This window comes from Odocoileus virginianus, chromosome 10 (genome assembly GCF_023699985.2).
Source record: "Odocoileus virginianus isolate 20LAN1187 ecotype Illinois chromosome 10, Ovbor_1.2, whole genome shotgun sequence".
NCBI lineage: Eukaryota > Metazoa > Chordata > Mammalia > Artiodactyla > Cervidae > Odocoileus > Odocoileus virginianus.
In genome coordinates this window covers 29,363,096-29,388,532 of record NC_069683.1, presented here as the reverse complement: position 1 = coordinate 29,388,532, position 25,437 = coordinate 29,363,096, and the positions used below count along the sequence as shown (strand labels likewise).

The following is a 25,437-nucleotide window of genomic DNA, read 5'->3' as shown; positions in this document are numbered from 1 at the left end:
CCTCTGAGGATAAAGAATCAAGTTTTATTTATCTTTGTAGATACCCTGAAAAAAATGATTTAAGCCGCCACTTGCTTACATTTATTTTTCACTTGCTTACATTTAACAATTCATCGAGTTCTAATGTTTAAGTCACTAAAAAAATATTATTTGGAGACTTCCCTGGTGGTCCACAGGTTAAGAATATGCCGTCCAATGCAGGGAACACAGGTTCAATCCCTGGTCAGGGAACTAAGATCACACATGCTGCAGGGCAACTGAGCCTGTGCACCGCAACTACTAAGTCTGCACACTCTGGAGTTCAAGCACCACAACAAAAAGCCCGCGCCACAATGAAAGATCCTACATGCTGAAACTAAGACCCACTGCAGTCACAAATAAATAAATTATTTTAATATATGTTCATTAAAATTAGTTAACAACATTAGTAGCAGTTCAATACAAATGAATACTCCTTGAATCAATGTTTAGTTTACATTTATTAGTTTGTGAAGACTAAGAGTATAATTCTGTTAAATTATATACATACAATATTTTAAAAATTGAACACAAATGCCATTAAGTGAATCTAAGAGTTTAATCCTACTATGAGAAATAAAGTTTCTGCAAACTATTTAAATATAAACTTCATTAAATGATTGATTTCTGAGAAAATAAAGGAGAAATTTATATAAGCCACTTGTGGCTATCAATTAATGGTCAAAAGATATGCTTTTATTTCTTTCTAGCAATATCATCTTTTTGGCTTAAGAATAACATTTTATTGATTCCTATTCTGAGTTGGAATTTTCGTAACAGACATGAAAAAGGCATTCTTCATTTCACCCATCAAATGTTATTTAAGCATTTATGATGTGCCAGATATTGTACTAAGTACTAGACATAAATCACGAGGGAAATATAATCCTATATTCAAGGACTCTCTAGGTAGGGAAGTGAGGTGTGAGTATTTCCTGGACAGTGTTATGGTTTCTTCTTTTAAAGCTAAAGCATTAGGTCACTTCCTGCTTTCTCAGAAAATCCATAAAGTAAACCAACTTAGAGAATGAGAAAGAGCAACAATTTATATTAGAGTAATAGCAGTTTAAACTAAAATTTAACTTAAATTAAAATAAAACTTCTGTACATTATTTTTACTCATACATTACATTAAAAGGTTGGATAGAATTGCACCCAATTTTTACATTCTTTGGGATGAGCTGATTTAAAATAAGGCTATGCTGCTTGTCCAGAATCCACTCTGCAGGTTATGTAGAGAATTCATCAAAGAGACAGACAGTCCTACTTACTACAGAACAACTGACGTTCAGATACAACAAACAAGAGACCTATGTGACTGCTGGTCATAAAATACATAACATGTACATTAAGAGAAAAGATAAGTGATTTCAGATATGAATTTCAAACTCAACTCAACTGAACTGGTGATTTAAAGTGTAAAAACGTCTCTCACATGGACAATACTATGAAGCAGTGCTCTATTGAGAGTACTCAGATCAGTTCAGTCACTCAGTCATGTCTGACTCTTTGCGACCCCAAGAACCACAGCACTCCAGGCCTCCCTGTCCATCACCAACTCCCGGAGTCCACCCAAACCCATGTCCACTGAGTTGGTGATGCCATCCAACCATCTCATCCTCTCGTCCCCTTCTCCTCCTGCCCTCAATCTCTCCCAGCATCAGGGTCTTTTCAAATGAGTCAGCTCTTCACATCAGGTGGCCAAAGTATTGGAGTTTCAGCTTCAACATCAGTCCTTCCAATGAACACCCAGGACTGATCTCCTTTAGGGTGGACTGGTTGGATCTCCCTGCAGTCCAAGGGACTCTCAAGAGTCTTCTCCAATTATCACAGCTCAAAAAAAGCATCAATTCTTCGGCACTCAGCTTTCTTTATAATCCAACTCTCACATCCATACATGACCACTGGAAAAACCATACCCTTGACTAGACGGACCTTTGTTGGCAAAGTAATGTCTCTGCTTTTTAATATGCTGTCTAGGTTGGTCATAACTTTCCTTCCAAGGAGTACGCGTCTTCTAATTTCATGGCTGTAATCACCATCTGCATGATTTTGGAGCCCAGAAAAATAAAGTCAGCCACTGTTTCCACTGTTTCCCCATCTATTTGCCATGAAGTGATGGGATTGGATGCCATGATCTTAGTTTTCTGAATGTTGAGCTTTAAGCCAACTTTTTCACTCTCCTCTTTCACTTTCATCAAGAGGCTCTTTAGTTACTCTTCACTTTCTGCCATAAGGGTGGTGTCGTCTGCATATCTGAGATTATTGATATTTCTCCCAGCAGTCTTGATTCTATCTTGTGCTTCATCAAGTCCAGGATTTCTCATGATGTACTTTGCATATAAGTTAAATAAGCAGGGTGACAATATACAGCCTTGACGTACTCCTTCTCCTATTTGGACCATACAGGTTTCTCAAGAGGCAGGTCAGGTGGTCTGGTATGCCTATCTCTTTCAGAATTTTCCACAGTTTATTGTGATCCACACAGTCAAAGGCTTTGGCATAGTCAATAAAGCAGAAATAGATGTTTTTCTGGAACTCTCTTGCTTTTTTGATGATCCAGAAGATGGCAATTTGATCTCTGGTTCCTCTGACTTTTCTAAAACCAGCTTGAACATCTGGAAGTTCATGGTTCTCATACTGGTGAAGCCTGACTTGGAGAATTTTAAGCATCACTTTTCTAGCATGTGAGATGAGTGCAACTGTGCGATAATTTGAGCATTCTTTGGCATTACCTTTCTTTGGGACTGGAATGAAAACTGACCTTTTCCAGTCCTGTGGCCACTGCTGACTTTTCCAAATTTGCTGGCATATTGAGTGCAGCACTTTCACAGCATCATCTTTCAGGATTTGAAATAGCTCAACTGGAATTCCATCACCTCCACTAGCTTTGTTCGTAGTGATGCTTCCTAGACATGTATTTATTTAACAATGGATAATGATTCTCTTACACAAAACTAGGTGAGCTAGTTTCATTGGCTTATGGATCTATTTCTCCATTAGACTAAGACTTAACTCAAAGACAGTAACCACGTCCTTTTTACTTTAATGAAGAATGTAACAATTCAATTTCATCACAAAGAAACAGTTCTATATTATTCCTGCTAATAACTACAAATTAATAAAAATATTTTATTTTAGAGACTGCTTCTCTTCTTTCAGATTTTTTAATATCCTAGAATGCATGCCCATTCTTTATAACTCTAAAGCTTAAACTATATATAATATCAAATTAACTACCTATATATAACATTTTGAAAAACTCTACTTCTATAATATATTTGCAAAGTTCTAGTGAAGGACAGTCAATGGGTCACAAAGAATCAGGCACGACTTAGCAACTGAAGAACAATAAGGCCAATTAAAATGTTATTTTCCATTACCCATACAAATTTTCACTTCACTTTGAAAAGGAAATATTCTAATGTTATTAAGGACATTCTCACCACCTAAGAACAGCTGCCACATGGTAGATCTTCAATGTTAGCCAAACTACACTGTTAATAAATACTATTTGCAAAGGGATTGAATGAAGAAGCTGCACAAATACGCATTTGATTTCTGCAGTGTTTCAATATTTCTTCAGCATTGTCACAAGTCCCCCTCCAAAAACATCTGTCATCAAACATGAACACAAAACCATCATGTTCAAGACCATGACATTTTCTTCCACTGAAGATACTTTAAAGGTCTGATTTTCTCTATAACCAGTCATCATAAATGGGATAGATGATACTCTATGAATTATATTCATCTTTATTAGCAGTTACTCCATTTGGGGGGCTCTCTTAAATAAAAATCGATCATTAGCCATTTGTTATAAATGATCTATTTAAGCTGCTAATAAACAAGAATGGATATTGTAATCATTCTGATTCTCTAGAGGTAACTCTAAAGTTTTTGGAACTTCCATGAGAAATTTTTGGTACTTAATGGTTTTAGTTATTCAATGATCCCAGATGAACAGAATGATATAATTTATTTCTATATTCTGGCCTTTGGCTGAAAATAAAAAATGCAAACAAATACTAAAATTATATAGAACTCAGAACTTCAGGAAAACGCACATTTAACAGACCATCATTCTTTATCTGAGGAGATTATACAAATGTAAATTGTGAGTTAAAGAAGAAAATCTATAAATACTAGCTACTGCCACCAACAGAAACTGAGCTCTGTTAGTACATAAAGAAACAGTGAGAGAGGAAAGAAAACATAGGCTTTTGGTCAGACACCAACATTCAGACTGCGTGATGGTTCCCCTTTCTGAGTCTTGGGGACTTACTTTTAAAGTACAAGATATAATAGTATCCTACAGTGTTTAAGAATTTAAATAAAATAATGATGTCTAGCATATACTTAGTATACCAAAAACTATGGTTATCCTAAGTCAGGAGGGAAAAGATCCTCTTTTCAATCATATTTATACATGTGGCTACATCAAGCATCTCAAATTAATACCAGAATAAGAAAATTATTGTTGGTTACTATATTAGTTTCCAAGAGCTGCTGTTAACAAAGTATCATAAACTAGGTGGCTTAAAAAAGAAATAGGGCTTCCCTGGTAGCTCAGTGGTAAAGAATCCGCCTGCCAATACCAAAGACATGGACCAGTTTGATCCCTGGTCTAGAAAGATCCCACACAACACAGGACAGCTAAGCCCATGCTCCATAACTACTGAGCCTGTAATCTAAAGCCCGGGACCTGCAACTACTGAAGCCCGCATGCTCTCGAGCCCGAGCTCCACAACAAGAGAAGCCACTGCAGTGAGAAGCCCATGCACACAACTAGACAGTAGTCCCTACTCGCCACAACTAGAGAAAGCCCAAACAACAAAGACCCAAAACAGTCAGGTAAATAAATAATTTTTTTAAAAAAGAAATGTATTCTCCCAGAATTCTGCTGACTAGAAGTCTGAAATAAAGGTGTCAGCAGCCTTGGTTTCTTTTTGAGGCTCTAAAGGAGAGTATGTTCCATATCTACTAGCTCCAAGCCAGAGCTTCCCACATAATGTATTGCACCCCCACAGCAATACCAGGAATGAGAATACCTCAGCCTTCAATGAACTAAGAGAGGCATGAGGCATTGAGCTGCCAGGACTGCTAATTCTGCATTCTTTAAAAGTTCTACAACACTTTTTCGAAAAGCATGAAACCAGTCAGGCTTATGCTGTAGCAACTTGGCATTAAGATCTGAGGTTACTACTGCGCAAAGGACTCTGAAAATCAGGCATTACATAGTACATATTACATATACCAATATTCAAGTTTAAATAGACAATCTCAGATGTAACATATTAGTGTAACATTGTTATAACTGGATACCATCACAATTTGCCCATCAATCACCTAAAAATCAAACTGACTAGATTCTTGACTTTAAAACTTACTAGTCCAAAACATGATGAGAAAGTTCTATACACAACTTACATAAGGTGCTCACTCTTGCCACTTCTATTCAACATAATGCTGGAAGTACTAGTAAGAGCAATCAGACAAGAAAAAATAAAGAAAAGGCATCCAAATCAGAAAGGATAAAGCAAAATTATATCTGTTTACAAATACATAATCCCATATGCAGAAAACACTAAAGACTCTATTTAAAAAAAAAACTATCAGAATAAATGAATTTATTAAAGTTGAAGAAAACAAAAATCAACGTACTAAAATCAGTTGTGCTTCTTTATATCAACAACCTATACAAAAAGAAAACTAAGAAAACAATCTCATTTATGATAATATCAAAAAATATTCCTATTTTAACAATGCAAATCATGTATTGTCATGGTATATCCACTATCCTCACTAAAAGTTTCTTTTTAAAAAAACTAAGTGGACTATAACCTGCTCAAACATGATATAACACCACTCAAAGCCTGGTTCTAGCCTTTTCTCTCTTCTCCTGCTGGGACTCCTACAACGTATAATTAGTCTGTTTAATAGCATCAGTTTCTTTAGGCTCTGTTCTCTTTTTCTCAATTCTTTTTCTTTCTCGTTCTCAGACTTGATAGTTTTCTCTCCTGTCATTTTTCACTTTTTCCCTTTACGGAGCCAGCCATTAAAGAAAACAGAACCTTTCTCCATGGTTGGTGGGAATGTAAATTGGTGTAGCCACTAGGAACAGCATGGAGGTTCCTCAAGAAACTAAAGATAGAGTTACCATATGATCCAACAATTCCACTCCTGGAATCTGTATGAGGAAAAAAATGAAAACACTAATTTGAAAAGACATATGCATCTTGATCTTCATAGCAGCACCATTTACAACAGTCATGATAACATGGAGGCAAACCAAGTGCCCATCAAGGAACAACTGGGTTAAGAAGATATGAGATACACACATGTGGCACATGCACTGGAATATGAACTCAACCATAAAAAAGAATGAAACACCTCCATTTGCAGCACTGTAGACACACCTAGAGAATATAATGCTTCGTGAAGTAAGTCACACAGAGAAAAACAAATACTATATGATATCACTTATATGTGGAATCTAAAAATACAAATCAAGGTATAGGTAAAACAAAGAGAGACTCGAAGATATAGAAAACAAACTTGTGGTTACAAAAGGGAAAAGGGAAGAGGAAGGAACAAATTAGGGGTATAAAATTAACAAACTACTATACATAAGATAGATAAGCAATAAGGATTTACTGTACAGCACAGGGAATTATACCTAATTTCCTATAATAACCTATAATGGAATACAATATGCAAGAAACTGAATCACTATACTGTATGTATACTGGGAAACTAATAAAATATTGTAAATTGATTATACTTCAATGAAAAAATAAAAAATAAAGTTTAAAAGTATATTCTGCATATAAATCCTCAATTATATGTGTGATCAGAGCTAAATAAGTTCTTAAAATTAAAACAAATAAACAAGCAAGATAATAAAAAGAAATATAACAAAGTTTCTAAAAAAAAGACAAAACTATAATAGCAAATCTACATGCCTAAGAAAACTAAAATTTACTCATATCGACCACTGTTTCTCCTAACAGTTCTTAAAACTTTAAAAATCAAACTATGTATATCAAGTATTTTGAGGAAAAAAATCTGTCTGCTTTCCTCCTAAAATTTATTTCTAATTATTGTTGAATAAGTTAAGGAGTTCAAAAGTAAAATAATTTTAAAATATAAGTATCAACATGAACACAGAAAATAATTCTCCACTTTTTCTCAAGATAGTTGTCTTTATTGCTCTACAGGACAAGGCTAGCAAAATAGAAAACTCCAAGTATACAGTCCACTATTTTAAATAACTTCACCAATGCTTTTTTAAGAGCAATGGCCAGAAACCTAACTGTACACAGCTAAATTAAGTTACATTTGAAACTTTTACTGTGAGGAAATTCACCAAAAAAGAACCCTGTCACACACACAGTACAGTGGGTAATAAGCCCAACTCTTCATAAATTTCTTTCTTAAAAGAATAAAAATAGCAAAAAGTTGCACTTGAGGTGAGACTGTATGATACCACAGGCTTTTTGACAGGGTGTCTGTATTTGCTCTGTGTTTGTCCTCAGACGAGGAACCGCCCTTAAAGCCCACAAACTTTTCCTGCTCTTTCTCTCCAGCCACAGTAACCTTTTGTATCCTTCCTTCACTAGCAGCATTCTGCCAAAGACTACAGGAAGTATATTAATACACAGAACTCGCCTTTAGCAACTTCAGTCTGAGTATTCCAAATAATTTTACCAATACCTCAGTGGTTAGGTAACTGCAGTCAAAAGCCAGACTAAATTTTACCCTAATACTTAATGCTGTTTAATGACTCACACTGCTGCTGTGTTTTTAGAGATTCATTTGCTCTATTTGTATAAACAGATACGCCATACATCTATTATTTCTGGAGAATTACAAAATGAATTTCACAAACTGTGCTTAAAAATAAAACATTAATATTCTTATAGGAAATTGAAAGTAGCAAGAACCCTGAAAAAATTCAGGGCTCAAATTGCTTCAAGTGTAAATAAGGATATTCAGTATTATTTTCTTTCTTTCTTCTAACATTCCCCTAAAAATGTATTACAAGTTCAGTCTGCATGTACTTGAGGTACTAGTTGCTGTCATCTGATCAATCCCACTTAAATTCTTTTCCTTCATATTTTTCTATTGGGACAGCTCATCTGTATGATCTCTGAATCTCACAAATACTACTCAAACTTTTTGGAGCATTAATTCTTTGTGTAGATGATGACAACATAATAACTTTCTATAAAGTAATAACCTCTATGAAGTAATAACTTCATTCTTTTCAACTGAGTATAATGCCACATCAGTTGTTTTGAAGAGAACTTTATTTTTTATTTTTAAATTTTATTATTATTCTTTTTGGCTGCATCGCACAGCCTATGGGATTTTAGTTCTCCAAACAGGAATCAAACCCTTGACAGAGTGCAGAGTCCTAACCACTGGACCACCAGGGAACTCCCTGAAGAGAAAGAATTTAATACATTTAATTAGAAGTTAATATACAACCATCGAAGTTCTGTAAGTGCTAGGACTTTTTTTTTTCTTCTTCTTTTTTGGGCACTCATATCCACAGAAGCTGAAAGTGTGCTCAAAATATTTTCTCAACACATGAAAAGTGGTATATCTTAAACTAATTTTAAAATAATACTTTTATAAGAAACTTAGAGTAATTCCTTATAGAGCATAGATTTCCCATTCATCTACAGTTCAACTAAGGAAATTATCAATATTCATAAGACTAAGCTCCTGACAGAGATGAACCAAAATATTAAAATGCTTAAAAGAATATTAAATACACTGCTATAAATGGATAACCAACAAAGACCTATTGTATAGCACATGGAAAAAAGAGTATAAATATAAAAAAGAAATGAAAACACAACTACCATATTTTAAAAGACTGCTTTAAAATTGGTAAAATTGATAAAGAAAACTAAAAATTCAAAGAAGTTGTTCACATAAATTATGATTCCATTTCTTTTAAATATATTTAAATAGTCTTGGCTGTTTAGATGATGTACCAACAACAAATAATAGCCAAAACTATGGAACGTCCCAGAAAGGAAGTGTCATTATCAAATATTATCCATTTAGTAGTTGGCAGTATAAATGTTCCACATACTTTCAATTTAACGACTAGCAGACTCTCTAAAGGAAATTTCCACAGCAAAGATAAATGTTCTGATTTTCAGTGGATTTTAAAATGTGTATAAATGAAAGCTAAGAATATACCAGCTTTGGCATTTTTAAAAATTTAACAATTTAAACTGAACTGTGTAAGTTAAAACTAAAACATTCTCAGGTGTTCGATTTTTCTTTAATTATGCCTTGCAAATGTTTTTAACATAACAAATATTCATTTTTTAGCACGAAAAAAACAAAACAAAAAACAGAAAAGGCATGAGATAATCTTGAAAACTGATAAATGATAAAATGCTCTATCATTGTTAAAGATTCAATCAGGCTAGAAAATTGGCAATATCAGTGATGTGCTCTACTTTATCTGTCACCACAACAAACCATAAAACCTCATTAGGCTCAACCTCACCTGTGCAGTATTTTTGCTAAAAATTTAACCTAAATCTAATCATGAAGAAAAACACCTGGATTATTCGAAAAAGCTTTTTATGAGACACGTGACCAGATAAGTAAAACAGGTGAGAGAAATCAAATGGAGCAAACTTTCAGTTACAAAATAAATGAGTCTTAGGGATGAGATGTACAGTTGTGAATATATATACTTGTGAATTCTATTCACTATTATTTATACTTGTAAATACTTCAAAATATTGTGAATATTATCTTCTCCCAGAATGTTCATAAACTTCTTTGTAGTAAGAAGCAACTCAGCTCCCCATCTGAAGATTCAAACGGAGTAAAAGGAGGAAAAAAGTGAGAGAGCCAAAGAAAAGGAGAATGCAGGGATACCAATGCTTCTCTCCAACAACCATATCTGCCCTTAAGCCAAAGAAGTATGAGAGGATGGGGACCTTCACTTGCAAGCTTACCTGTGCATACTCTCTTTCAATAGCAGCCTTCTTCTGACTGAATGTCCTAAAAACACAAATAAAAATAAAAATTCATTACTGAAAATGTAACAGTAATTTTATGCAAAGTTATCAACATACCCTCAAACACTGTTTCATAAGCTGTGTTGAGGGAAGGCACAATATGTCAATGATCTATGTATCTAAGAATACCACTGACACCAGAGACTGAAGTTAAGACAATCTTAGGACATTTAAATCCTAGCACCACCACTTATTAGCTGTATGACCTTGGTCAAGTCACTTGACTTCTCTGTGCCTCAGGTTGCTATTTGGTAAAATGAGTATAATAATAGTATCTAACTCAAAGGGATAATGTAAAATTTAGTAAAGGACAATATATAGAGTGCTCAAAATAGTGTCTAGCACAGAGTAAAAGACAGGTGTGACTATAGTGTGTGTGTGCATGTTAGCTACTGTCAGCAGTATGGCTAGTGCATAGTAGGTATAAAAATGTTTACTGAATATAATAACATAGAGGGAACAGAAAACAAGGTAAAAATCAAATTTTGATCAGTTTCTCCACATGAAATAGTCAAATCATTTCCTTCATTCTAGTCTTTTATAAGAGTCAACAAAGTACAAGAGCACTACATGTTATAGTATGATGAGAGCCTTTTTCACACGTGTATTATATTTCACAGATTTAACAGTAAACAATTTTGACAAGTTGCTCTGTCCATGGGATTCTCCAGGCATGAATACTGGAGTGGGTTGCCATGCCCTTCTCCAAGGGATCTTCCCAACCCAGGAATTGAACACACATCTCTTGTATCTCCTGCATTGGCAGGTGAATTCTTTACCACTACCACCACAAGGGAAGCCCCATTTTATGATATTATTATTCAATAATAATATTATTATTTATATTATTATTATATTATTAATTATTGAATAATATTATTCAATTACTTAAATGTTATTTAAGTAATTAACAGTATTTTCTTCTATCTTAACAGTACATGAAGTAACAGTGTACCTTACAAACCACTGCCAGTGGTAAAGAATCTGCCTGCAATGCAGGAGACCCAGTGTCTATTTCTGGGTCAGGAAGATCCCCTGAAGGGAATGGCTACCCATTCCAGTGTTCTTGCCTGGAGAATTCCATGGACAGAGAGGATCCTGGTGGGCTACTACAGTCCATGGGGTTGCAAAGTCAGATTCGACTGAGCAACTTTTCACTTTCACTTTTTACAAACCACATTAACAATTTACCTTGAATATACTGAATTTAACTGGAGGAGGGCATGGCACCCACTCCACTATTCTTCCCTGGAGAATCCCATAGACAGAAGACCTTGGTGGGCTACAGTGCATAGGGTCACAAAGAGCTGAACACGACTGAAGCAACTTAGCACACATGCATGCATGCATACTGGGTTTAAAGGCTTTTCTGTGAGGTGTTAGGTATCTGTGTTCTTAAAAACACTTCAATAAGGCAGAGATATCAGAGTAAAAAGTGAAAAATATAAATAAGAGAGCTGGAATAGAAAAAAGCAATAACACAAAACTCATTTTAATAATTATTTAAATTTACCAACATAATTATTCATCTCTTATATAAAAAATAAAAGCATTTAAGATTTTGCTTCATTTGTTTTGGATGAATAACTATTATTTAAATTTAAAAAGGAAGGAAATTCTGACATACGCAACAACACGAATGAACTGTGAGATCTCTGAGATCATTATGCTGAGTGAAATAAATCAGTCACAAGAAGACAAATACTGTATGCTACCATTTATATAAGATTTGACTTAAAGCAGTCAAAATCACACAGGCACAAAGTAGAATGGTAGTTTCCAGGAGCTAAGAAGAGGGGATAAAGTAGTTATTACTTAATAAGCACAGAGTTTCAGTTTTGCAAGATGCAAAGAGTTCTGAAGATGGATGGTTGTAGCAGTGGAACAAAATGAATGTACTTAATAGCACTAAACTATACACTTATAAACGGTTAAGAAAACAAATTTTATATGGATTTTACCATAGGGGAAACAGTGGAAATAGTGGCTGACTTTATTTTTCTGGGCTCCAAAATCACTGCAGATGGTGACTGCAGCCATGAAATTAGGACACTTACTCCTTGGAAGGAAAGTTATGACCAAGCTAGACAGCATATTAAAAAGCAGAAACATTACTTTGTCAACAAAGGTCCATCTAGTCAAGGCTATGGTTTTTCCAGTGGTCATGTATGGATGTGAGAGTTGGACTATAAAGAAAGCTGAGCACCAAAGAATTGATGCTTTTGTACTGTGGTGTTGGAGAAGACTCTAGAGAGTCCCCTGGACTGCAAGGAGATCCAACCAGTCCATCCGAAAGGAGATCAGTCCTGGGTGTTCATTGGAAGGACTGATGTTGAAGCTGAAGCTCCAATACTTTGGCCACCTGATGGGAAGAGCTGACTCATTTGAAAAGACTTGATGCTAGGAAAGACTGAGGGCAGGAGAACAGGATGACAGAGGAAGAGATGGTTGGATGGCATTACCGACTTGATGGACATGGGTTTGGGTAGATCCCGGCAGTTGGTGATGGATAGGGAGGCCTGGTGTGCTGTGGCTCATGGGGTCGAAAAGAGTCGGACATGACTGAGTGAATGAACTGAACTGAAAGCAAGAGAATAGACCAAAAAATCTTCTGATAATCTTCATATAAGACATAAAGGTATTTGTTAAAAGTCAACATCAGTTTCTCATAAAAATCTCTTTTAAAATATTAATGGCTGCTGTTATTCAAAGATGAACAAAAACAAGTGCCAGCAAGGACCTAGAGAACTGAAAAGTCTCATACAGTGCTTATAGCAATGTAACATGGTACACTTGTTTTAGAAAATAGTCTGTGAAGTGAGGTCGTCTTAGGAGGCCTCCAGATTTGCAATTGGTATCAGGAGTGAGAGTTGTCTGGGGATTCTCTAACTCTGTAATTCATCACCAGGATGAGCAGAACACCTAAGAACATTCAATTTATTAATGGTGGTAGTAGAGATGGGACATCAAAACCATAATGATGAATATTAAAAATAAACACACCAACCAGAATGGTTAAAATTAAAAAGACTGATAAGTATCAGTAAGGATAAAATGCAATGAAACTCTACATGTTGTTTGTGGGAATATAAAATGGTACAACCACTTTGAGGGAAAAGAAAAAAATATATTCTTATGTAACTAAACATCCATCTTGACATATTTCTAATGTTAGAAATTTACCAAGAGAAATGATAACAAATGTCCACAAAAACACTTGACAAAAATATTTATAGCACTTTTATTCATAAATAGCCCAAAACAGGAAATTATACCAGTGGGATAATAGGCCAACGAACAGTGATACATTCTTACAGTGGAATAAAACTGAGCAAGAAAAACAAATGAACTATAAGATGATCACCACATTTCTACTACTCTGAGTTACCTGACCTCTTATTTTACAAATGACAAAGTTAAACAATAACATCAGAATGTAAAAAAATCATTTGTTAGCACAGATAGAAAACAGGGGTAAGGGAACTACTACTGGTGACTCTTTCATAAAGAAAACTACAATTTTGTCCTGGAATATAACAGCTGTTTTTAGAAATATTATTACCAAATATATGGCAATAGCATTAAAATGATGACATGAGAATACAAAAAAAAAAATTTATTTTGAACAAGGCAAGTAAAATGAACAACTGAAGCTATACAAATCTGACAGAAAATTATTTTGCTCCCAATAAAAAACATTAATTCACCAACAACATTCATTGAGCATCTTCTGAATTTCAGGTAGTCTACTAAATATGCACTGGGTATGTAAAAATGAATGAGACATGGACTCTGCTCTCAAGGTATTTATTAGTATAAGATAAACAGGTGATGCCAAGATCCACAAATAATACAGGCATAGAGTGAAAAGTAGAAAGTGTTTTTCTTTCTTATTAATTAGGTAACCTTGGGCAAGTTAATTTTCCTGATCATGTTTCAGTTTCCTATTATGAAATAGGAATAAAAAAAAATCTACCTCATATAGGATTATTAGGAGGATTAAATGAGTACATATTGGTAAAGCACTTAGACTTGGTACACAGCAAACACTAGAAAAGTATTTACTAAGTGAAAACATCACACCCACAGTTTATAATTACGAAATTTAATCCAGTTAAAATATTAAATATGCAAAGCACTACCAAAAAATATATTTAAAGTACTTCTGGTCTTAAATAACAAAGTCAGAATCTCCCTTCTCCTCTCAGAAATTACCCAAAAGCAACAAATAGAATAAAAAACAAAATGCGAACGTGATCTCCAATAAAACTAGGAAACATGAAATGTAAGTGGAAGAGAGGCCTGAGGACAGACTATTAAATTGGAGAAAGAGGGTAACATATAAGGCATGAGGTTCCAAAACTCAAGAAGATGCGGGGAGTACATTTCTTCAACAGCACTTACTGAAGTATAAAATTTAAACCACATTCCCAACAACAAGAACAAGGGACATAGGCTGATGGAGGAAACTTTGCTATTTAGTTTGAAGAAACAGAGGAGAAAGTATTAAATTAAAAATCACACAAACAATTTACACTGGCAGAAATTACACTGCTGGTGTAGTAGGAAAAAAAACAGTGAAATAGCCTGTACTATGTATGGTCCTGCAGTAGCCAATCTTCTCTGGCTGAGGAGAAATAAAACAACTCATACACTCCATCCTGGTACAACGAAAACTACTGTAAATGTGAAACACTGTAGCTACCCTAAAAAGTGGGTATCCTAAAAAGTTGTACAGGAAAAACTCTCTTCATTCAAAAATAACCGCAAAGGGAGCAAGAATAGATCTATGCAAATACAAAATTTTAAGAAGAAAAAAAGGCACAGGAAAAACAGAGCAGCTGAGAAACATTCATGAGAAAAATGCTGCCATAGAGCAGATGAATTTTTTTTTTCCATTTATTTTTATTAGTTGGAGGCTAATTACTTTACAACATTGCAGTGGTTTTTGTCATACATTGAAATGAATTAGCCATGGATTTACATGTATTCCCCATCCCGGTCCCCCTCCCACCTCCCTCTCCACCCTATCCCTCTGGGTCTTCCCAGTGCACCAGGCCCGAGCACTTGTCTCATGCACCCAACCTGGGCTGGTGATCTGCTTCACCCTAGATAATATACATGTTTCGATGCTGTTCTCTTGAAACATCCCACCCTCGCCTTCTCCCAGAGTCCACAAGTCTGTTCTATACATCTGAGTCTCTTTTTCTGTTTTGCATATAGGGTTATCGTTACCATCTTTCTAAATTCCATATATATGTGTTAGTATACTGTAATGGTCTTTATCTTTCTGGCTTACTTCGCTCTGTATAATGGGCTCCAGTTTCATCCATCTCATTAGAACTGATTCAAATGAATTCTTTTTAACAGCTGAGTAATATTCCATGGTGTATATGTACCACAGCTTCCTCATCCATTGGTCTGCTGATGGGCATCTAGGTTGCTTCCATGTCCTAGCTATTATAAACAGTGCTGCTGCGATGAACATTGGGGTGCACATGTCTCTTTCAGATCTGGTTTCCTCGGTGTGTATGCCCAGAAGTGGGATTGCTGGGTCATATGGCAGTTCTATTTCCAGCTTTTTAAGAAATCTCCACACTGTTTTCCATAGTGGCTGTACTAATTTGCATTCCCACCAACAGTGTAAGAGGGTTCCCTTTTCTCCACACCCTCTCCAGCATTTATTGCTTGTAGACTTTTGGATAGCAGCCATTCTGACTGGCGTGTAATGGTACCTCATTGTGGTTTTGATTTGCATTTCTCTGATAATGAGTGATGTTGAGCATCTTTTCATGTGTTTGTTAGCCAAGAGCAGATGAATTTTTAAAACTTAAAAACAAACAAAAAACCCCAGTGAGGCAAATATTGCTTCCAGATATGCTTACAGAATGTCAAAATCACAAAAGAGTAGCAGTGGTGAAAGTGGGGTGGTGAAAGTGGGCAGCCTGTCTTGTCCCTTTAGGAGGAAAGCTTTTTAGCCTTTCACCATTGAGTATAATGTTACGTGTGGGTTTTTCATATGTGCCCTTTATCATATTAAGGAAGTTTCCTTCAATTCCTAGTTTACTGAGTGTTTTTATCATGAAAGGGTACTGAATTTTGTCAAATGCTTTTTCTGCCTCTACTGAAATGATCATGTGTTTTTTTTTTCTCCTTCATTCTATTAATATGGTATATTTCATTCCTTGATTTTTTTTTTGTTGAACTTTTGCATTCCTGGAATCAATTTTTCTTTGTCATAGTGTATAATTCTTCTAATGTGTTGTTGGACTCAGTTTGCGAGTATTTGTTAAGGATTTTTACATCAATGTTCATATGGGATACTGATCTGTAGTTTCTTTTGATATCTTTGTCTGACTGGTTGTCAAGGTAATAAGGACATCATAGAAAGAGTTAGGCGTGTTCCCTCATTTTCTGTTTTTTTTTTTTGAAGATTCTGAAAAGGACTGATATTCTTTAACCAGTTCTTCTTTAACCATTAGGTAAAATTGAAGCATGAATTTTAGTCCTCCCACTCACAGCAGAACATGACTACTAGAAAAACCACAGTCTTGACTGTAAGGACTTTTGTTGGCAAAGTGATGTCTCTGTTTTTAATATGTTATCTAGGTTTGCCACAGCTTTTCTTCCAAGGAGCATCTTTTAATTTCATGGCTGCAGTCACCATCTACAGTGATTTTGGAGCCCAAGAAAAGAAAATCTGCCACTGTGTCCACTTTTCCCCCTTTTAATTTTTATATCCATTCATTCCCCTGTTGAGTCTTTTCACGTAAAACTTACATAAACTAAAATCATAAATTATATATATGTATATATATACATAAAATGTGTGAGTTTTGACAAATACATACACCTGTGTAATCCAAATGCCCATCAAGGTACATACAGAATGACAGCTATATTTTCATACTCCTTCATACTCAATTCCCCCACTTAACCTGTAGAGGAAACCACTCACTAGTGGTTTCGTCTGTTCTAGACTTAATATAAACGGAATCATACAGCATGTACTCTCTGGTTTCTTTCACTTACCGGTGTGTCTTTTATTCATACCACTGTACTGAGTAGTATATATGGAGTTTTCTTTTACAGGTGGGAGAGAGGGCTTCTCTTTATTATTAATTCTACTTTTACTGCATTGGGATCAGAGAATATGATGATAATTATGATGACATTAAACATTTCCTGAGCCTCAACCACTTGCAAGGCCCTGCTCTGAACAGTAATCCTCACAACTCTGAGCAGCACACTATTATCACCTCCATTTTATACATGAGAACACTAAAGCACAGATGTTAGGTAACTTATCCAGGTCTCACGGCTAGGACAGAACCAGAATTTGGTCCCTGAGCCCCCTCTTAACCACGTACTATATAAAATGCATGTATAATTTCCATGGAATTTGTTGATACTTCTTTTATGAACTAATAATGAAAGAATCAACTTCTGTGTTTGAAATGAATATATTCTGCATGTTAGACACAGAATCTATCAATATATACGTAACTAAGCTTATTAATTATGGAATTTAAATACTCTATATACTTTTTAAAGTTTGATGTCAAAATCTCCCACTGTGACTACAGATTTGTCAGTTTCTCCTTACAATTTTGAAATTTGTGCTTTCTTCTGTTATTAAGTGAATAAATCTTCATAGTTATTAGTTCTTTCAGGTGAATCCACTTAACTTTAAGTATTTTTATTCCTATTAATGATTAGACTTCAACTCTATTTTATCTAATAATGGAATGTCATGTCTCTTTAAAGTACTTTCTAGAATATTTTTATAGTTTTATATTAAATTTTTGGTATCATTAGGTTTTTTACATATGTCCCATGAGTATGTACCAACAGTGATTTTTAATTTTTAGATGAAAAAAAGACAAAGTTAAAAAACAACAAATTGGAGGAAAGCATTTGCATTAATCAAGCAACCTAAAATATTAAAAACTCCTACAAAACTCCTAACATTCAAACAGAACATCAGATTAAGGACATGGTATGGTTTGAATGTTTATATCCTACCAAAATTCCTATGCTGGAATCTTAGTACCAATATTAATGTGATGGTATTAGTCAGTGGGCCTTAGGAAGGTGCTTAAGTTATGAGAGTGGAATCCTCATGAAAAGAGTCAGTGCCTGTAAAAGAGAGGCTCCAAAGAGATTCCGAGCTCTTCAGCCTTGCGAGGACACAGCAAGAAGATGCCAGCTATAAACCAGAAAAAGGGCCCTCACAAAAGAACACATCCGTGTTGGTGCCTTGATCTTGACCTTACCAGCATCCAAAACTGTAAGCAATAAATTTTTGTTGTTTATAGCCACCCAATCTGTGGTATTTTGTCAGAGCAGCCGCAGTGGAGGAAGACAGCACAGATGATTAACAAAAAACATAAAATAATGTAAAATAGTCCAATATGAAGAAAAAAACCCTGATCTTCCTAATAACCAAAGAAATCCAGATTCAAACAATAAGACTATTCTGCCTATAAGATGATCAATATTAGAACATCAGAATAATGATAATATATTGCTATTCCCACATCTGGAAATATCTATCGACAGTGGGGGTGGGGAGTAAGGAAAGGTAATATGGCAGCAAGTATAAATGATCATTTAAATAGTATATAATATGTTTGATCCATTGATTCTGCTTCTACAAATTTATCCTAAAAAGATAAGTTACATAAATATACAAGGATGTGAATAAGGACCATGCTACACTGCAAATTAGGTACTATATTGTAGTACAAGGTCTTTATGTAAACAAAGGAAAAGAAAACTTTTAACAATTTTAAAAGCCACATTTTAAAAATTATTAAATATTTATTTGGCCAACAATGCCTCATTCAGTAACAAATACTTCTTCAGCATCTCATACCAGTCTTGCTCTCAAAAAGCCCACAGGATGGAGGGTAAAACATACCAAAAAACAAATAACAGAAAGAGAGAAGATTAATATACCACACGACAGGTGCTCTAACAGTGACAAGGAGGATATACGGATACATAAGAGCTGGTTCACTTCATGGTACAGCAGAAACTAACATAAGATTGTGAAGCAACTACAGCCAAATTTAGAAAAATGTATTGACAGAATTTGTTGAGATAAAAGTAAAGATATTACATGTGAACCTTGCTCCGAAGAAGAGGGACAAGATTCCTCCCCATTGGTTACAGCTTCCTCGGGAAACTGAAATATTTACAGGAAGGATGTAGACAGAGTCCTCATACCATGCAGTGGTCCTATAGTGAAGCCCACTCTCAACCTTGCTCTCAACCTGGGGTGGGGGGTGGGGGGGTCATGTGTAAGAATTGTCCATTCAGTGATCTGAATATCCACAGTGGCTCACACTAACAAAGGAGAAACTGAGCCAAATAAGAGGGCTGAAGTGACTCTAGGGTGACTCCTAGAGGTGTTAAGCTCACAAGTAGCACACTGATTTCTGTTTGAAACATTATTAGTTTTAAATCTATGTTTTTCAGCTATAAGTTTCCTTCCCTCCCCTCAAGCTAATTATGACTTACAGAAATTTGGCAAATTATACCTTTGTAAGCAGAACTGAAACATTTATCTTTTCTCTCTACTTGATCCTTCCAGAGGTTGAAAACTCTCAAGTTACCAGCAGTTTTACCAGATAAATTAGGAAGGCCATCTCTTAACAGCTCAAGGTATTTGGAGGACTTCAAAAAGGGAGGAATTCACCTAGATCTGAAGGTGAAATCGGTGACAGGCCTTTGGCATGGCTTTCCTGGATCTAAGAGGCCAGGAAAGCTGGCCTCTTTTACTTTTAAAAAGTTTAATATGAAATTCCTTATAAAAAGCTCCAGCAAAGCCAATTTTTAAAAAGCCCATGTGATCAATTATATAAATCATCAGGCCAAGTTTATTGAAACCAGATTTATTTTACAAACATATTAGTCTTAATTTGGCTATATTCAGTAGAAATGAGGGTAATTTTAGAGAGAAAAGTGTTATGTTTCAGTGGATATTAAATTCTAGTTTTGTTAATTGAGGTCTGTATTTATTGCCTAAGACTTACTTCTCAGACAGCTCCTTGCTGTTATGTCTTATTATTGTAAAAAATAAATTCAATTAAGAAGTAATTCAAAGTTTAATTGCATTATTAAAAGAACACTCTAAGTTTGCTTCTAAAGCTTATCTAAATAATCTTTGGATGAAAATCAGACGCCCATGACCTGAAACCAGGGTGTGTATACCAGAAGAGACATAATTTAAAGGGCAATCTCTCACCTAGACAGAGGACACATCAAATATTCTTAACTACCTCCTATACAACAAAACTGAAGGGAACAGACTCTTGAATTAATATTTACACTTACAACAAGCCCCTGCATGGATCGGCCTATAGAGAGGGTGGTTGACCTTAAAACAATGCCCAAACAGAGAAGACACTACCAAGCCAGGATGAGAAGATGACAACATCTGAGGGAGACGGGTGACCCAAGATGCAAGGCCAGGCCTGTATACCAATTACTTTGAAAACTGCTCACATCTTTGCTTGTTAACTAAATGCATTTCACAACCTTATGCACAGTTAAAGTTAATCTAATTGTTAGCTTTATAGTCAATTACCTGTATCCAGTACTTCTGGGCTACCCTGGTGGATTTTTCCCCTCCAAGGCTCTAACTGAACAGCCCTTAGGAAATTTACTCTAGAAAAAAGATATAATTCTGTTCAAGCAACTAGCTGATGTTATTAGGTGGGATACCCTCACCTGGCCAATTAATAATACCTGCTTTGTATGACCCTGGCCATAAGCAAAAATTTATTTTCAGGGTCACTCAAACTCAATCAGAAAAACGACCAAAATTTCAACCAAAGAATATAACCTCCCTCAATTGTGGAATGGATTTATGTGGTTAACACCAGGCTGCAGTTATTTAGATTTAAGGCTCCCCTTATGTTGGGAACCAAGAGGCCATATTAATAATACTAGGAAATTGGGCTGGGTGCCTATGAATAATACCAAAATATAATATCCCCAAAGATAAGGATTGGTACAGAATAGACTAAGTAAAACCATCTGAGAATACACTAGGCAACACCTAGCAGAAGTTCTTGGCTTAAATTCTTACTTATGACCTTACTAACACTACTAGCTATATTATTTGTATTTTGCCTGTTTTACAAAATTATTCTTTCTTGCATTATCAAATGTGTGCATGAGCCTCAGATAAAATGACTACTAGGTGACTTGAAGCAGCTGACTAAATAGTTCTATATAAGGTCAATGATTGTAACAGTTTAGATATGGGAAGAAGCAACAGAGGGAATCATTTCCTGAACCATACCAGGTGGTGTGACAGGTGGTCCAGGGACTTCAGCTACTATTAACAGGGCCTAGTCCAGTAAAGCACATTGTGTGGTTATCAACAAAACCCCCTGCCTGACCTAGGAATGAGCATTCCGAGCAGCATGGGACAAAACCGAAACGGTCAAGAAGTGCCTCCCAAACCACAGTAGAATTTATGATAATGAGTTCAATTCAATTGCTCAGTCGTGTCCAACTCTGTGACCCCATGAACCGCAGCACATCAGGCTTCCCTGTCCATCACAAACTCCTGGAGTCCACCCAAACCCACGTCCATCAGGTCAGCAATGCCATCCAACCATCTCATCCTCTGTCGTCCCCTTCTCTTCCTGCCCTTAATCTTTCCCAGCATCAAGGTCTTTTCAAATGAGTCAGTTCTTCACATCAGGTGGCCAAAGTATTGGAGATTCAGCTTCAACATCAATCCTTCCAATGAACACCCAGGACTGATCTCCTTTAGGATGGACTGGTTAGATCTCCTTGCAGTCCAGGGGACTCTCTAGAGTCTTCTCCAACACCACAGTACAAAAGCATCAATTCTTCGGCACTCAGCTTTCTTTATAGTCCAACTCTCACATCCATGCATGACCACTGGAAAAACCACAGCCTTGACTAGACGGACCTTTGTTGGCAATGTAATGTCTCTGCTTTTTAAGGTGCTGTCTAGGTTGGTCATAACTTTCCTTCCAAGGAGTAAGTGTTTTTTAATTTCATTGCTGCAATCACCATCTGCAGTGATTTTGGAGCCCAGAAAAATAAAGTCAGCCACTGTTTCCCCTGTTTCCCCATCTATTTCCCATGAAGTGATGGGACCAGATGCCGTGATCTTAGTTTTCTGAATGTTGAGCTTTAAGCCAACTTTTTCACTCTCCTCTTTCACTTTCATCAAGAGGCATTTTAGTTCCTCTTCACTTTCTGCCGTAAGGTTGGTGTCATCTGCATATCTGAGGTTAATGATATTTCTCCCAGCAATCTTGATTCCAGCTTATGCTTCTTCCAGTTCAGCATTTCTCTTGATGTACTCTGCATATAAGTTAAATAAGCAGGGTGACAATATACAGCCTTGACGTACTCCTTTTCCTACTTGGACCAGTCTGTTGGTCCATGTCCATTTCTAACTGTTGCTTCCTGACTTGCATACAGGTTTCTCAAGAGGCAGGTCAGGTGGTCTGGTATTCCCATCTCTTTCAGAATTTTCCACAGTTTGTGGTGATCCACACAGTCAAAGGCTTTGGCATAGTCAATATAGCAGAAATAGATGTTTTTCTGGAACTCTCTTGCTTTTTCGATGATCCAGCGGATGTTGGCAATTTGATCTCTGGTTCCTCTGCCTTTTCTAAAACCAGCTTGAACACCTGGAAGTTCACGGTTCACGTACTGCTGAAGCCTGGCTTGGAGAATTATGAGCATTACTTTACTAGCGTGTGAGATGAGTGCAATTGTGCAGTAGTTTGAGCATTCTTTGGCACTGCCTATCTTTGGGATTGAAATGAAAACTTACCTTTTCCAGTCCTGTGGCCACTGCTGACTTTTCCAAATTTGCTGGCATATTGAGTACAGCACTTTTACAGCATCATCTTTCAGGATTTGAAATAGCTCAACTGGAATTCCATCACATCCACTAGCTTTGTTCATAGTGATGCTTTCTAAGGCCCACTTGACTTCACATTCCAGGATGTCTGGCTCTAGGTGAGTGATCACACCATTGTGATTATCTGGGTCGTGAAGATCTTTTTTGTATAGTTCTTCTGTGTATTCTTCCCACCTCTTCTTAATATCTTCTGCTTCTGTTAGGTCCATACCGTTTCTGTCCTGTACTGTGCCCATCTTTGCATGAAATGTTCCCTTAGTATCTCTACTTTTCTTGAAGAGATCTCTAGTTATTCCCATTCTGTTGTTTTCCTGTTTCTTTGCATTGATTGCTGAGGAAGGCTTTCTTATCTCTCCTTGCTATTCTTTGGAACTCTGCATTCAAATGGGTATATCCTTCCTTTTCACTTCCCTTCTTTTCACAGCTATTTGTAAGCCCTCCTCAGACAGCCATGTTGCTTTTTTGCATTTCTTTTTCTTGGGGATGGTCTTGATTCCTGTCTCCTGTACAATGTCACGAACCTCCAACCATAGTTCATTAGGCACTCTATCAGATCTAGTCCCTTAAATCTATTTCTCACTTCCACTATATAGTAATAAGGGATTTGATTTAAATCATATCTGAATGGTCTAGTGGTTTCCTCCACTTTCTTCAATTTCAGTCTGAATTTGGCAATAAGGAGTTCATGATCCAAGCCACAGTCAGCTCCCGGTCTTGTTTTTGGTGACAATAAGGGGACAGAGCTAACCAAAAATTGTCCCTTACCATCTGCAGTGGCCACAGGACTGGAAAAGTTCAGTTGTCATTCCAATCCCAAAGAAAGGCAGTGCCAAAGAATGCTCAAACTACTGCACAATTGCACTCATCTCACACGCTAGTAAAGTAATGCTCATAATTCTCCAAGCCAGGCTTCAGCAGTACGTGAACCGTGAACTTCCAGGTGTTCAAGCTGGTTTTAGAAAAGGCAGAGGAACCAGAGATCAAATTGCCAACATCCGCTGGATCATCGAAAAAGCAAGAGGTTCCAGAAAAACATCTATTTCTGCTTTATTGACTATGCCAAAGCCTTTGACTGTGTGGATCACCACAAACTGTGGAAAATTCTGAAAGAGATGGGAATACCAGACCACCTGACCTGCCTCTTGAGAAACCTGTATGCAGGTTAGGAAGCAACAGTTAGAAATGGACATGGACCAACAGACTGGTCCAAGTAGTAAAAGGAGTACGTCAAGGCTGTATATTGTCACCCTGCTTATTTAACTTATATGCAGAGTACATCATGAGAAATGCTGAACTGGAAGAAGCATAAGCTGGAATCAAGATTGCTGGGAGAAATATCATTAACCTCAGATATGCAGATGACACCAACCTTATGGCAGAAAGTGAAGAGGAACTAAAATGCCTCTTGATGAAAGTGAAAGAGGAGAGTGAAAAAGTTGGCTTAAAGCTCAACATTCAGAAAACTAAGATCACGGCATCTGGTCCCATCACTTCATGGGAAATAGATGGGGAAACAGGGGAAACAGTGGCTGACTTCATTTTTCTAGGCTCCAAAATCACTGCAGATGGTGACTGCAGCAATGAAATTAAAAAACACTTACTCCTTGGAAGGAAAGTTATGACCAACCTAGACAGCACATTAAAAAGCAGAGACATTACATTGCCAACAAAGGTCCGTCTAGTCAAGGCTATGGTTTTTTCCAGAGGTCGTGTATGGATGTGAGAGTTGGACTATAAAGAAAGCTGAGTGCCGAAAAATTGATGCTTTTGTACTGTGGTGTTGGAGAAGACTCTTGAGATTCCCTTGGACTGCAAGGAGATCCAACCAGTCCATCCTAAAGGAGATCAGTCCTGAATATTCATTGGAAGGTCTGATGCTGAAGCTGAAATTCCAATACTTTGGCCACCTCATGCGAAGAGCTGACTCACTGGAAAAGTCCCTGATGCTGGGAGAGATTGGGAGCAGGAGGAGAAGGGGATGACAGAGGATGAGATGGCTGGATGGCATCACCGACTCAATGGACATGAGTTTGAGTAAGCTCTGGGAGTTAGTGGTAGAACAGGGAGGCCTGGGGTGCTGCGATTCCTGTGGTCGCAAAGAGTCGTACACGACTGAGCGACTGAACTGAACTGAACTGATCTGCCTCTACAAGGATTAGATCACTGTCAATGCAACTATTAAACTTCAAACAGCCTGAAAGGAGTTCAGGGTGGAGATAAGGAATCAGGTGCTGTTCTCTGGAAAAAACTGGCAGAACAGGACTTCTGAAGTCCTGTTAGTTAGATATCTTCAGGAGACAATTTTATGAGCCCAATTTCTTACATCTTCTCCTATCTAGAAAAGCAATAAAATCATTAACAGAGACATCTGCTTCTTGTGACTAGTAGCAACCTTCTTGTGACTAGCAGTAACCTTCTACCAAAATGTGTGCTTGA

The 25,437-nt window shown here is 36.5% G+C and overlaps 1 protein-coding gene across 4 annotated transcripts in view; it reads right to left on the bottom strand.

Moving 5' to 3' along the window:
* FCHSD2 (FCH and double SH3 domains 2) overlaps positions 1–25,437 on the bottom strand; it is a 247,863-nt gene that overhangs the window by 197,653 nt on the left and 24,773 nt on the right. For all 4 annotated transcript variants that reach the window (XM_020902752.2, XM_020902754.2, XM_070473282.1 and 1 more), the window contains exon 3: positions 10,014–10,059. In XM_020902752.2, the coding sequence (XP_020758411.1) occupies positions 10,014–10,059 (46 nt within the window). The remainder of the gene's footprint in view (positions 1–10,013; positions 10,060–25,437) is intronic.